This window comes from Callionymus lyra, chromosome 13 (assembly GCF_982586985.1).
Source record: "Callionymus lyra chromosome 13, fCalLyr1.hap1.1, whole genome shotgun sequence".
NCBI lineage: Eukaryota > Metazoa > Chordata > Actinopteri > Syngnathiformes > Callionymidae > Callionymus > Callionymus lyra.
In genome coordinates, this window is record NC_141830.1 from 6,748,443 (window position 1) to 6,764,524 (window position 16,082).

At 39.7% G+C, this 16,082-nt stretch overlaps 1 protein-coding gene across 4 annotated transcripts in view; it reads right to left on the reverse strand.

Moving 5' to 3' along the window:
- The window catches only part of nhsl1b (NHS-like 1b), an 87,820-nt gene that overhangs the window by 49,974 nt on the left and 21,764 nt on the right, over positions 1-16,082 (reverse strand). Inside the window, exon 1 of one of the 4 annotated variants that reach the window (XM_087805113.1) lies at positions 1,799-2,794. The exons of the other annotated variants lie outside the window; for them this stretch is intronic. Within the exon in view, the coding sequence (XP_087661239.1) occupies positions 1,799-2,048 (250 nt within the window). The 5' untranslated portion in view covers positions 2,049-2,794. Of the gene's footprint in view, positions 1-1,798; positions 2,795-16,082 lie in introns of those variants that run through there. 4 annotated transcript variants of the gene reach the window in all.

Below are 16,082 nucleotides of genomic sequence, written 5' to 3' on the forward strand. Positions count from 1 at the left end.
AGAAAATGTCGAGACTTCCAAACATTTCAGGCACGAGGAGCCCCTGAGGTTTTTTTTGGGAGCGAGCAGGTTCAGAGGTGAGGAGCTCCGAGGACAGATTGAGATGTGAGAGAAGACAACAGCAGCAGCCAGAGTGGAGACATCCGTGTCAGCTTTCTTCATGTTTTTAAAACATGTCAGCCACACACATGTCGTATTTAAGTGTTGCTGAAACTTAATATTGTTCCTTGAGAGCGCAAACATGCAACAAGAGCAAAGACCTCTGCTAACATGTATATTTTCTTTATTTAATATACTTATTTAATATTTATATAAATATTTATTTAACCATAAAATTGTATATTTGATTGTATTTATGCTGCCTTAATCTAAAAAAAAAGACAATTTATAAGAGTTTCTTATGACTTATTTCTGACTTACTTATGTCTTTTCTTTCTTTCATTTGTAATTTTTGGAAAATACTTTTAAAATAAAGTGAGATTAATATTTCTAAATGAAAATTAAACATTACAAAATAACAACTTCATCTTATTAAGCTTTATTTGATGATGTTGCTTGTTTTTTTTTGCTGTTCTTGTGAAAAAAAAATTATGAAATATATTTTAACATAGTGTTTTTCTTTAAATAAAATGTATAAAGAGTTCTACAATATACCATAAAACTCCAGCTTAATTTAATGTATAATGTCCTTTTTATTATAGTTTTATTTATTATTTTCGCATCAAATTAAAGATCATTTGTTCGCTCGGTCTTGTCTCGGAGGCTCCTTACAAACTGTACATAATGGGACCCTTGAGAGAATCTAATGGCTCAGACTAGTTCCTTTAAGGTCATTTGGAATTAAACCGAAATATAATAATCTTTTATGCATCCTTTAAACAATGTTTTCTTAAAATTTAATTGAATAATTCTACCTTCAAACAGAAAAAGACGAACCAGATGATTGTCTCCAGCATGTGCTAGTGTTTAAACCCAAATATTTAAATGACCTTGATGAAAATAATAACACTAATGCGAAGGTCAGTGTCTTTTTCCATTTGCAGGCTACAGTTACAGGCATTGACCCCAAAGTCTAACCGACACCACAGGCAACAATTAATAAATAATCAGTCTAATCGAGCATCGCCGTCTCCGAGCAAAAGGAATGATGGTTCTTACCGCCGAGAGATCTCTTATCTAAGGTGATCCGACAACTAATATTTCACGGCTCGACCTCCAGACGTCTCTGCGAGTCACTGACATCACCAGGAACATGACATCATCAGGAACATGACATCACCTGCACCACCAGAGTCGTCGCGCACAAAGCCATCTTTTGACCTCCCCGCGGTCAACTGACCGCTCTCTGTGGCCGCGAGGAAGTCGCGGGGATGTGGCGACGGAGAACAAGAGGCCATAAAAAGACAGTTCACCCACTTTTTTTTTTTCTTTCTTTCTTTGTTTGCGCACGTAAACAAGTTCATTCATCGGCTTCCTGTTTGAAGGGAACGGAACAAGTCTCCATTCAAACAGGCCAAAATTTTGACGTTCTCTTCTAAATACATGACCAGGTGGTGTGTTTTCTACGCTCCATTCATCTCTTTATTGACAAGCCCGAGTTCCCGTTGTCGACTCTGGACTCTCATTTTCTAAATCTTTACCAGATCTGTACCCTCAATACAACTCTTTCTCTGCTTACATAAGTCATTAGAAATATCTACAGTTGTAGTACTAAGAAGCTGGCGTAACTCTGGACACTTTAGAAGACCCTGCTGCAGAGACACGATGGCGTTTACATTTTCCAGACCTCCTCTCTCACCTAGTCTGTGTTGTGGCTTGTAGACCCACTTGTCGACGTCCTCCCTTTCCTCGTCTTCGGCGGCGTTGGCGGCGTTGAGCTGCGAGTGCGAGTGCATGTACGCGTGGAAGCCGTGGCCCAGCGGGAGGTCGCTCGGACCGTGGAAGATGTTCTGCCGGGACAGGCTGGCCAGGTTGAGCCAGCTGAGCGCCCGGGTCAACCCCGCCGGCTTGTCCTTCCGAAAAGAGGCCGACCTCCTATCTCCTCTCATCCTCCTTGATAAGTCCAATACTCCAGGGGGGGGAAACGGAGCCAAGAATGTCTTTGGCCGAGCTTGAGTCAGGGAATAATGATGTTCAGATGGAGGTTCTTGTCTGGAGAGAAGACGTGCTTGAAGATTGACGTTTGCTCATAAGATTCCAATAGCGCTGAATTTGTTCCAGAAGATCCAAGTTGCTCCTTCATGCAAATCTCCTGTGGCATCACAAAAACTTACAGGGACTTAAAGTCTCGGGAATCTTGAGATTTCATCAAAAAAATCCAGGCCATTTATCCTCTCGCGTTAGATGCTACTCCTGAGACTGGGTGTGATTCCAAAAATCCAGGACAATTACGCAATACATAGATCTGGGAAATCAACAACTGCTTCTACGCTACAACCGCCACACGTGTACCTGCATGTCCACGTTGCGTGACAAACTCCGGATGAGGCTTCAACGAAGGTCCTTAAAAAATCCAATCGCAGATCAATGTCGTCTCCGATCGCTGATGAAGTGTTTGGATCCTGAGGTGTTCATTTCCAGTTGAGAGTCACCTCGGGGACGGACTGCCCCCCTGCTGCTCTACAACATTCCCTCCCTTTACCTTCAGCTTCTTTCTCTGCTACAACAAGTGCTGCCACGTCAGTTGACGCCAGAGGGAAGCCCAGGTGACCGGGTTGTTTTTGCCCAGAATGCAAAAGTAAGAACCGAAGTGAAAAGACATCGCGGTGCCTGGAATGCAAGGGGTTCCCCTGCTCTCTCCACTTGGTCCTCTGGAGAATGAGAAGGAGCGTATATTTGTTGTGAGGGCTGAGTTACGCCCAACCCTTGTAGCCACGGTGCTGAAATTCGAGTCAGCCTTTTTTCCCCTCGGCCCCTCCCCTCCTACGCTGTTTTGTGTGATCCATGATCTTTGGCCCACCCTCGTATCCCTTTGACAGCGACACCTCTACTTCCCCCCCCCCCCTTTACACCTTCACTTCCACTTCCTTTACAGGTCGCCGTCGTCAACAAAGCATCACTTGTCCACCAAGGCACCGCAAATAAGCCGTATCGTGAGCAAACAGTAGTTCCTCCAGATGTTCCTCAGAGGGGCCGGAAAACAACCGGTTTAACAACTCTGTGAAAGCTACAGAAGATTAATGAGCGTGAGGAACACTTCGCTAGAGTTACTCCAAAATGGCTTCATTATTATCAACACTATATGATTTATTCTCGTAAATACAAGTAGAAACCCCTTAAAAACTCTACTTACTTTCACTCTATATGAGATTTTCTAGCAGGAATATGTGGACGACAGAACCGTTCGTCACCAGTTATCAAACACCTTGAAATAAGAAGATTAGTAAGAAATGTTTTATTATCTCGATGTTATCTGATCCTGTTTTTCTACTTTCGCTTGTATTAACTAGCTAACCGGTTACATTAAAACGGTTGACTAGAAAAACAGAACCAGTAGTCAAATCCTAAGGTTAAAAATAGTTTTTTTTTAAAATACATTTTAATAATCACGATAAAGATAAACTTAATTGTTACCTGGTAAACACCAAAACCCTGTGTTTTTAACTTGTATTAACTAGCATGCTAACTGGCGACATTAAATGGTTGATGAGACAAACAGAACCAGTAGTTAACCTTTAGATAGAAAGCCAAGTAGCAAACAACACGATGAAGCTCAAATGTCTGTTGAATATTAACTCTTTGTGTATTGAATATATGTGTTTAGGCAAAGGTTAAGACACCTAGAAGATAAAAGTACTTCAGTGCCGTTAAAACCTTTCTAAATGTTTATATCATTTATAATATTTAGCCGTTACAATAGCAATTATTTGATTTATCTAATGGTTTCAGAATAAACAAAAACGAAAACAGTCTACGGAGATAAATTTGTGTCCGAAATGTTGAGTAAATCCAATGAAAAGCGATTACGCTCAATTCATATTTCTGCTCATCACATCCACACGAAGAGAAAAGCTTAGTCGTGCAGAAGATTTTAGAGACGATATTGAAGAACGGAAACTGTCAGCAAGACAGTGTTTATCTGATCGTATGACAAGGTGTTGGAACATTTTCTTAACCATGCATGTAGCATTGAATGCTCGCTGCCAAAAGAGAATCAAGAAACACGATAAAAACACATCTGTAATTATATAAAATAATGTTTAAATATATTTTATATAAAAGGGGAAAGTACCCTTTACGTGTTAGTAGTTTGCCATCTCTGTTTGATCGCCATGAATTGTTTGATAAATCTATGTCTTTGAAACATCTCCGTATTTTGTCTAGGCCTCTTTCCCTCCGATGCTGCCTCTGCGACGTGACTCAGATATAGCAAGGACTCCTGACTGAAAATGACTCTAAAACACAAACTGATTCATTTATATTTTGAGAAATTGCAAGACCACTGATGTAATGGGCAGATTATTTCGATAAGTTCACCCGACCAGTAGGTGGAAGCTCAAGACTGAGTGAATAAATGTGAAGTGAAGACATGGGTCCAGCTCAGGTCCTGGCCTTGGTGGCTCTCCTCCTCAACAATATGGAGTCAGAGTCCTCAGAAAAGGGAAAACCTTTCATTTCGACTTCGATAAAAATGCTGAAAACTGCTCCGTTTCAAGATTTGTGGGCGAGGAAAAGACACTTCTGTGGAATTCTTCCATGCGCTATAAAGCGATGCAACACCGAAGGAAGCAATTTGGAGGTAATGAAGCTTCAAGTAGAAGAAAGAAAGGAGCTCAAATGCATGGGTGTGGAAACCAACCAGAAGGTCCGGTGGTTCACCAGCTTTTCAACCACAGTGTGGACTTGTGTGATCACAAGATCACACAAGTTTCTGGAGCTAAACTGTACCTGAGTCTGAGATCAGTGTCCAGAATTTTAACCATCTGTCATCTTTCTTCACTCACGGAGATGAAGTAATGCTGCAGCGTGTGAATAAGGAGAAACCGCCTTTTAAGGTTCATGAAGTCTAAGAAAACCAATGGAAGCATTTCGCACGTGGTCGATAAAAAACACAACTATGGAATCATCGATTCCAAATGTCACTCTGAACACTGGTGTGTGATCATCAGCGTTGTGCTTTTGAATCAAGATTTATTTTAAAGGAACATGTCTTTTATTATTATACGATTACGTTCAGTGCTGCTCAGTGTCCTGTTGGCACTGACGTTGTGCGTCGTTGTTGAGGAGCGAGAGCGACACCCAGTGAACGAGGATCAACCGGAGATGTCACCAGTGTCTGAGGAGCTTTTATAAACAACCTCGGATGTCTTTTCACGCTTGACAACTTACTGACAGACGCTATTATGATCAAATAAACTTCCTGCATGAGTGAGAGACACGTCAATGAACCCTTAGAGTCCAGTAAAGTAGAGATGCACCAAACTGTTTAATATCGTCATCATTATTGTTCAAGTTAGTGTAAAACCAGAACAGAAAGATTGACCTTCTGTGACCTGGAAGAATCCCATTAAGTGTGGAATTGGAAGTCAATATTTATTAAATGCAAAATCAAATCTTCTCAACCCGGAATAAGGATCTTTTGATCAACGTCTTGTTTCCTAACAATGGGGACGTGAGTCCAACTGATGTCAATCTACAACATCTCCAAAATCGTGGATCTATTCCACCGCTGAAAACTGATCCTGGATTTGTGTGGAGGGATGTGGGGGTAAAGCCACGAGGTAAACCCCCGTCTGCAGCGTCAGGTCCCCGAACTCATTCTAATTTGCACTTTACAGGGAAATCAACATTTACAGTTATTTATGGTTCAATAAGAGACGAGTCGGAGATGGATTTAACAAGATATGTGCAGGTCACACACACACGCACACACACACAACTTGAATTATTTACTGGAAACACTGCACCCTGTGCAGTCATGAGATGATCTGTTAACATTTACTTAGTATAAACATCTTAACCAAGACTGTATGAGATGTCATAAAAAAAAGGTTCTGACAACTCTCCTCAGAAACTGATTTTAAGTTATTAATCTAGAATCTAATATTAATTAACTTCTTTTTAAGGTCATACACGCACAACTTGAGCAAAATTAATCTCAGTGCATTAACGGATATTTAGTGTGAAACATTCTCCGGACCAGTTTTACAAGGAAGAAGGCCGAGAGGGAAATCTATAGTTGGAGAGCGACACACTTAGAGCTGCTGTCATCGATTTCATCTTCAGGAAGAAAAGCTGTTTTAAAGCGCAATGAATCCAGAGGGAATTGAAAGGTCAAATGTCAGCATCCTGTTTCTTTCCTGGGCTTCAATGCTGACTTAAATCTACTTTTATTTCCTCACGGTCGTACAGAGGCATGTGCGAACTTGTGATTTTAGCACGTTGACAAAAATGTGTTGAATGAATTATGAATTAATTCATTATGAATTTTACGTTTTAAAGATATCTAAAGAGATCTTGGATACAACTTTAGAATTTCTTACAAAATAATAGTATTAGAACAATAACCGTTTGATGGACAATTTGTATTTGAATTCAATATAAACCACTTTTATTTTCTCATTGCAAATAACAATTTTATTTTCATTAAAATGATTAGATAAGGAACATTTCTTCATTGAGGTCAAAGGTTATTTAATTTTGGAATACACTAATGGCAAATACAACACTCGCCGAAAAGAAAAGAAAAACAAGACTTCATTAATTATACTACAAATAAATAATTTAGAAGTATTTGTATTCTATCTCACAACATTAGTTCAAATATAGTACAATTGCAACAACAAACTATATCATTTGATTCTTGGATTGTGTTACAACTTCCATCTCCGGTTCCCACGCACACATGACCAACGATTGGGACACACATCTGAAGTGTAACCAAACACCACAAACAAGCTTCACGTGTTACAAACGGCAGTTTGCGACATTCCTTTTCTGCACGACAACTGTGGGAAAAACAGCCGACAAAAAGCACCTTTAGAAAAGTAAATAACGAAGTCCAACACGACACGTCCGTTCAGGTAGAAAGACCAGGATTTTTGTTCTTAATCCATCCTCAAGCCTACTTTTTCATTCTGTCCATTCTTGCAGAAAAAAGAAAAACCTTCGTGAGGCGTTACTAATCTTCAAAATACATAGTATTGTAAACCCTACAAATGTGAAACTAAATAAAGAATAATATTAAACGAATGAAATGATCTTGTTGAGTTACGACTATTGGCCTCGAGGCTCAGAACTATGTCCCTGACATCTGCCTTCACCTTCTCTTTGAACTATTTTCACTTGAATCATTCTTTCCCTTGTAAATGTATTTATAATCTTTGCTCACACCAGTGATGGACATCTTCTGTCGCACCCCCCGGTGAGTCTCTTCACGAGGGGCCAGAACTAAAACCTTTTAAAAACACTTTTATTTCATTATTATTCAGTCAATAGTCAGAATTTGAATATCAGATGGAGTTAAAGGAGGTGATGCATCATTCACGTGTCAGAATGACGTTTATTTCTTTGCTCTTAGTCTGAATTAGTGGAAAATTCTATTTCCTGTCAGTCAGCCACCTGAGCTCGAGGTCACATGATCTGACCCGAGCTCTGGTCACATGATCTGGTTATACTGAGTGATGGAGTGGAGCAACAAGGACACCAAAATAACGTGTTGTCTCTAGGTAGGATTTAAAAACCTATTATCTTAAAAATCTTTCTGAGAGAATGTGCCGAGAGACTCGGTGCTATAGCAACCACCGACGTCTAGAGGGCGCCGTAGAGCAGAACAAGCTAGACTTGCCATAGTTCTGTGAACCATTTTATCAATAAATCCCTTCAGTGTGAAACGTTTATCTCACTATTAATGTCAACATCGGTTTATTTATCATTATTTCCTTGAGCTCTGATTACAACAAAATGATAAAACCTACATATGTTCTATGTTTTATAGACACTCCAGGTAAACACAAATTTAAATGAAAAAGATTGACCCAGTGGATCATGGGTAGTCTCACATGGAATATTATAAATGTTCGTTCTGTGTATGACATGCTCTCTCTGAATGTCGCCAATAAAATGCTCACAGATACCTTTATTTGTCTTGGTGTTCCACAGTCTGGCTGATGTATTTAACCATTAAAGTTTAATGTTCGTAAGAGTCTTATTTAGTTTTCGCTGATCGGAAATACAACCGCAGTGAAAAGGCAAAGTTGGAAAACTACGTCACATCTCCATTGAGGCGGAGAGACTTTTAAAACTAAAAGAAATAACGTGGACTTTCACAAGTAACGCAGGTTTGTGTGGCGAAGGAAATGAGTATGGAATTTATTTACAGATAAAATAAAGACCTGAAAAGGTTTTTAATTACAATCGTATAAAAAGGGATAAGACTAAGACAATTATAATAGAATATTTAAAAACTACATTTTGGCGTATTATTTGTGTTTCTCACGCTAATATTGACCCATTTAATACTCAATATTTATCTTTTCACCATAATAAACATTGTTCCGGTTTTGCGTAAATATAGCCAATCACCGAAGACCTGAGGTGATATTAACCAATCATAAGGCGGTTTCTTTGATCAAGTCATCGCAACTTAACATTTTAATACAAATACAGCGCTGACATTATGATGCTGTAAAGCTAGCTATTAAGCTAAACTTCACAGTAACTTCCCTTCAGTAGGAGGATATAAATATTTCAAATTAAGAGCATTGAATCATCTGCGTCTTCCTTGTAATCCTTTACTATCACGGCCTATACTAGCTTAAATCCACGTTTGCTAATGCTAATGTGATCGTTTAAAACTTAGATTTTCAGCCAATTGAAAGATCTCGGATAATAAAATATGGCAGGTTAAGGATTTTGAATAAAGAACATTAAATAAATTGATAATTAAAACATACTATTTTAGCTATGACTCTTTTGTCATTGTCAAAGATGTCAGGTTTATGAAGCTATAAATCAATGTTTATCCACAATCGAATACTGCCAAAGATCTGGATGATGTGGGATGAAAATCCCACAAAATATAAGTTCAATATAGACTTTTTGAGAAATTATTAATTAAATCATATATTTTTTAAAGTATCTTATTCATATGATTTTGTCAAAGATGACAGATTTATGCTATAGATGGCATGAAGGTGAGGACATCAGTCTAATATAATCATTTAAATCGTCTTTTAACATTTTTACCCAAGACCAAAATGTTGTGTGTGTGTGTGTGTGTGTGTGTGTCAATTGAATAAGCTTCCCTTTTGGATTTATATAATTGTAAAACTGACACTAAAGGAGTCAGTGCCTCAACAACCATGAACCTCCCGTCACTGACGACTTCATGTACATACATACATCTTCTGTTTACCTCTTTTTGTTTTTAAGTTTTGATTTCGAATTGCATCTGCATTCTTCGCCCCAACAGTGTTTCTTATTGCCATCACTGTTTTCTATTCGAGGCCGTCATTTCTTGTCAAAATATGAATCGATATTTACCTCCACACCGCCTCTCCTATCTGCGCCTCTGCGTCCCTGCCACACGAGGGCGCCATCCGCCAAACTACGTTAGGTCGTTCGACGCTTCTCGTGAAACGAACTAGAAAATTGTTTTTCATAATGAGCCCAAGGCTCAGTGAGATCTCAGATAAGGCTGATTCAAAAACATACAAACAATTAGGATTGTCTCGCCTGAGGGCGCTATCTGGAACAACGATAACATGCAAAACTCTGGCGGAGGTCAAACCGGAGACTCCAGGCCTGCAGATGCAAACTAAGCTCAGGGAGTCAACTCTTGTCAATTCACGGGTTTAGAAGACAAATCCCCTCATTCCTCAGGCCACGTGCTCCATTATTCCAACGTCTATTATTTCAGGAGAGAGCACACACTGTGTGTGTGTGTGTGTGTGTGTGTGAGCCAGTGATTGTGTATTATTTTCTGTTCAAGCTTCTAGCTCAGCTCAGAGAGGCTTCCAATGTTTGTGCACAAGCGGAAGAAATGGTGAGCAGGTATTGACCTTTGACCTCCCAACCCTAGAGCAGAGAAGGCAGCTGACTCCGAGCTCAGGACCTGTAAACTATCTTCCGGAATGTGCGGTTCAAACACCGGACCCGTGATGACGGAGAGGAGCTTTAAAAACAACCAGGAGCGGCGAGACACTTAAGCTGGACCCGGAATAAAAGTTTGAGAGAGGAGTGGCAGATATAGCTTTCGAGACAAATGAACTCCGGTAATCTGAGAAAGCCATTCACACACACACACACACACACACACACCCAGGAGGGCTGTGTCCACTGGAAGAAAGGGTGCGGTTGGCTGTGCATTCCAGATCGGTCATGCTTGAGCGGAGCAGCCAGTCCAGTGGTCCCCGGTCCAGATGTGCCACTTTGTAATTTCACATACTCGGGTTCAAAGTCATCGAGGTGCAAATGAGCCGTTAAGATTATCGGATGATGTCATGTATTGTTTGAGTCAATCAGGTGACGAGTGACTCACCTGAACAAACTCGAGAAATTAAAAGGTGATATTGTTGATTCTTCTAATGTCAACTTGGTTCAACATTGTTTCTCGACTTTCTTTTTTTTTCAGAGTCAAACATCAGCAGATCTGATTATCTATTATCAGTTTGATGAGGGTTTTGTGAATTCACAGGATTCCGAAGGAAAGGGTGAGAGCGGGGAAGCAGCCAAGCAACATCTCAGCCGTGCTATGAGAATCAGGATCTTGACGGCGAGCATTCCAAAAGTGAGTGTCGACGTGTTCAAGAAGAACAAGGCGACTCTTTTTTTTCTGTACGAAAGATGTATTTTGAGTGACGCAACAATCATGTGAAACAACCAATACATTTGGAAAATTATGGCAAACTCTTAAAAAGAGTTAAAAATATTACCGCAATCAGACTGAAGGACAATATAAATGGTAAATATACATTTAGTTCGTCCCACAGGGAAAAGATTTTTGACCGTACAGGTCATTGTGCGGCCATTTTAAAAACTGGTGAACAATACAGACAATCATAAAACCGTACATTCATCCGGGACTAAGGAAAGTACACAACTTTTCACACGATAAGTGTGTTTTATCGTGTGGAACATCCGAGGGTTTGCAGCTGCACTCTGACACGTGAATGTCTCGGGCGTCAGAGCTGAGGGAAGTCGTCACGTCTGACAGTTTGAAAGACGTATAACTCAAGTTTTAAAAAGAAGATTTTCTTCTGCCGCAGGTGGAGAAGGTGTGTTTGATAAACACAGAAATGTCAGACGGCGTGTTTGTCATTACTGAGTCAACTTACTGGGAATTTGGCCATTTTCACATGTGGAGGAACCGGTTGTGCTCTCAGCCGGGGGTGGGTGTGTCCATGTGTGTGTGAGTGTACTTCACTGACTATCTTGAGCAGTGACATAAGCCTGTCCAGCAGCTGCTGGAGAGACTTGTTATTTTTTCTGTGCAGGGAAAACAAAAAAAGTGCTGACAAAACACGACTGTTCCACGGAGGATTAGCACAAGAGAGGCCCTTGTTGTGAAGATTAAACTGAAGGAAATATTATTTATATAAAAATAACTTCGGCGTGATAAGCCAGGTTTAACATTATTTATTGTCTAAACATGCTGAAGGTGTTTGAGCTTCTGTTTGAAATGAACAAAACTAAAAATATGTATTAAAGTTTCAATCTAGAAGTCATTCCAGCTGTAGTTGGTGTGACGTGTGAACCTCCTTAACAATCTAGTTTTCCATTTGTTTTAATGGAGATTTTAATATGATTTTGAAATAATCGCACTTGTAAGAAAAACACAAACGACTTGTCCGGCCAAATTTAGTCCCAGCTCCTTGAGATTGATAAATATACTATATTAAGTCAATCGATCTTTCTTCAAAAGGTAAGAAAACCCAGAGTACAATACGGTACAAATATATTTATTAGATTGCTCAGTAAGAAAAAGCAGAACCTTTCATAATTTTTTTTCCCTTAATTTTTTCAAACAAACAAAAAATCTATTAAGAGGGAAACAGTAATTTTAATATTTAAACTTACTGTGTTTGATTACGACATATGTTGCATGTGTTTTTACTGAGATTTTATCTTTTGACATTTCTTTTTCATCCATATTTGATTTTCAGTTTGGACAGATTAATTAATGTTCGGTAAGAAATACCGGTGAGTTGTTATTATGGTTTTATTTTTATTATGAAACTTGTTTTGAAATCATGACACATCCCTTTGTGTGTGTGCTGCTATTTTGCTAACAGCTAACAGTATCAGCTAACAGCTAACAGTATCAGCTAAAAGCTAACAGTATCAGCTAACAGCTAACAGCTAACAGTATCAGCTAACAGTATCAGCTAACAGCTAACAGTATCAGCTAACAGCTATCAGTATCAGTATCAGTATCAGTTAACAGCTAACAGCTAACAGCTAACAATATCAGCTAACAGCTAACAGTATCAGCTAACAGCTAACAGTATCAGCTAACAGTATCAGTTAACAGCTAACAGCTAACAGCTAACAGTATCAGCTAACAGCATCAGCTAACAGCTAACAGTATCAGTTAAAAGCTAACAGCTAACAGCTAACAGTATCAGCTAACAGCTAACAGTATCAGCTAACGGCTAACAGTATCAGTTAACAGCTAACAGCTAACAGCTAACAGCTAACAGCTAACAGCTAACAGTATCAGCTAACAGTATCAGCTAACAGCTAACAGTATCAGTTAACAGCTAACAGCTAACAGCTAACAGCTAACAGTATCAGCTAACAGCTAACAGTATCAGTTAACAGCTAACAGCTAACAGCTAACAGCTAACAATATCATCTAACAGCTAACAGCATCAGCTAACAGCTAACAGTATCAGCTAACAGCTAACAGTATCAGTTAACAGCTAACAGCTAACAGTATCAGCTAACAGCATCAGCTAACAGCTAACAGTATCAGTTAAAAGCTAACAGCTAACAGCTAACAGTATCAGCTAACAGCTAACAGTATCAGCTAACGGCTAACAGTATCAGTTAACAGCTAACAGCTAACAGCTAACAGCTAACAGCTAACAGCTAACAGCTAACAGTATCAGCTAACAGTATCAGCTAACAGCTAACAGTATCAGTTAACAGCTAACAGCTAACAGCTAACAGTATCAGCTAACAGCTAACAGTATCAGTTAACAGCTAACAGCTAACAGCTAACAGCTAACAATATCATCTAACAGCTAACAGCATCAGCTAACAGCTAACAGTATCAGCTAACAGCTAACAGTATCAGTTAACAGCTAACAGCTAACAGTATCAGCTAACAGCATCAGCTAACAGCTAACAGTATCAGTTAAAAGCTAACAGCTAACAGCTAACAGTATCAGCTAACAGCTAACAGTATCAGCTAACGGCTAACAGTATCAGTTAACAGCTAACAGCTAACAGCTAACAGCTAACAGTATCAGCTAACAGCTAACAGTATCAGCTAACAGCTAACAGCTAACAGTATCAGTTAACAGCTAACAGCTAACAGCTAACAGCTAACAGTATCAGCTAACAGCTAACAGTATCAGTTAACAGCTAACAGCTAACAGCTAACAGCTAACAATATCATCTAACAGCTAACAGCATCAGCTAACAGCTAACAGTATCTGCTAACAGCTAACAGTATCTGCTAACAGCTAACAGTATCAGCTAACAGCTAACCCGTCGTCTGACACTAAAGACGGTGGTTGAATTGAACTGTGGTCTCTTCTGTGGGACGACACTGAACTGAAGGAAGAACTCGGATGCGACAAATCCACGCATGTTTTTATGTTAAACTCAAGAACCTTAAAAGAAGGGATTTCTTAAGAAGTCCACGAGAGAATTTCATCTCCAGCTTAGTCAACGACTTTAATCCCATTGTGAGGATTATCGAGGGCGAAGAGAGAAGAGCTCGATGAAAGAAATCAAAAGTATTTTATCACGACGGTGAGTTTACGACCCGAGTTTACATCAACAAGTTCACAGTCGAGGTTTTTCTTTACGAGTACACAAGTGGAACACACGGAGAGGAACCCTCATAAAACGCAGGATGTGTGAGGGAACAGTAGCGGCTGCTTGTGTGGGCGCGTTGATGTGCGTTCGTTTGGTTGTGTACATTTGAAGATGAAAGGATGAAGGTGAGCGAGACACGACCGGAGAGAAAAAGACGTTGGGAGACGAGTTATGCTGATGGAGCAGGCGGCAGGCGGACCGTTACCGGGACAAAAGGGGGGATGACTCTGCGCCTGGCGCCCTGCCCTGTACAGCTGTGAGCTGTCTCAAATATGCACACACACACACACACACTTGGACATGGGCCTCATCACTCTTTATTCTCTTTCATAGTACATCAACACCCCCCCGCCCCCAACTATATTAAAAAAAAAAAACCTTTTAATGGATGAAAACCAGCTTTATACTACAAACACACATTCTTATCCACAGCTACTCTCCTGCTGGCTCGCGGCCCACACTCCTGATCCAAGGACAGCCCCCCAAACCTTGCAGCCCATTAGACAGGATTTCACAGAAGAATCCAGATCAACAGTTGCTGGCAAAGACTTCCAACCGTTACACACCGAGGTCCACAATACAACGACTGAAGCAAGTACACGCCTGATGACTGTGTACTACCAAGATTCAGACCAACTTTTTTTTTGCAACAAAACACTGGTATGAGTGGAGATCTGCAGAAGGATCAATAACATTTATCCATCCATCCATCTATCCATCCATCATCTATCCACCCATCCATCCATCCATCCATCTATCCATCCATCCATCATCTATCCATCCATCCATCCATCATCTATACATCCATCGATCTATTCATTTATCATCCATCCATCCATCTATTCATTCATTTATCATCCATCTATCCATCCATCTATCTATCCATCTATCCATCCATCTATTCATTTATCATCCATCCATCCATCCATCTATCCACCCATCCATCTATTCATTTATCATCCATCCATTTATCATCCATCTATCCATCCACCCATCTATACATCTATCCGTCCATCTATCTATACATCTATCCATCCATCCATCCATCCATCCATCATCCATCATCCATCCATCTATCCATCCATCATCTATCCATCCATCCATCCATCATCTATACATCCATCGATCTATTCATTTATCATCCATCCATCCATCTATTCATTCATTTATCATCCATCTATCATCCATCTATCTATCCATCTATCCATCTATCCATCCATCTATTCATTTATCATCCATCCATCCATCCATCTATGCACCCATCCATCTATTCATTTATCATCCATCCATTTATCATCCATCTATCCATCCACCCATCTATACATCTATCCTTCCATCTATCTATACATCTATCCATCCATCCATCCATCATCCATCATCCATCATCCATCATCCATCCATCCATCCATCTATCCATCCATCTATCCATCCACCCATCTATACATCTATCCATCCACCCATCTATCCATCCATCCATCTATTCATTTATCACCCATCATCCATCCATCCATCCATCAAGTAGAAAGAGGTGACAGAGGTCATCCTCCTCCACCCTGTCTTGATCATCACCTCCAAGTCATAGCTTCCTCCTTATGTTCTCCTTCATCACATCCATGAGTCTTAAATCCCTGTGGATTTGACTAATCGTTTTTTGAGTGAAAATCCCGAAAATGCTTCCCTTTAAACGAGAAACCTCTAGTGAATCAGACCAAAAAACGTAAGCAGAAAAAGTCTACGTAGCGTAAACAGCAGCTTGACTACAAAACACAAACTAGCAGAGCGAAAAAAAAGCATCAAAATTGTAGATGGTTGACATGAAAAAGGTTAAAATACTTCCTTGAATTCTTTAGAATGTTATTTGAAGTTGTGTAGATAAACAAATGATTCTCTCACTGTAGAACTTGTACGGACTACGAAATATTGATGATAATTTCAATATCACATTCTCTGCAAATTAAACTTAGTGTAAAGATTTAAAATAAATAAAGGTTTTCCAAGTTAGGAGATGAATAGAAGATCGGTTATTGATCGGTTCTTTTGTGGCACCGACCGAAATGCCTTGGTAGTATAAAAACGTGCTTCATGTTTGTCTG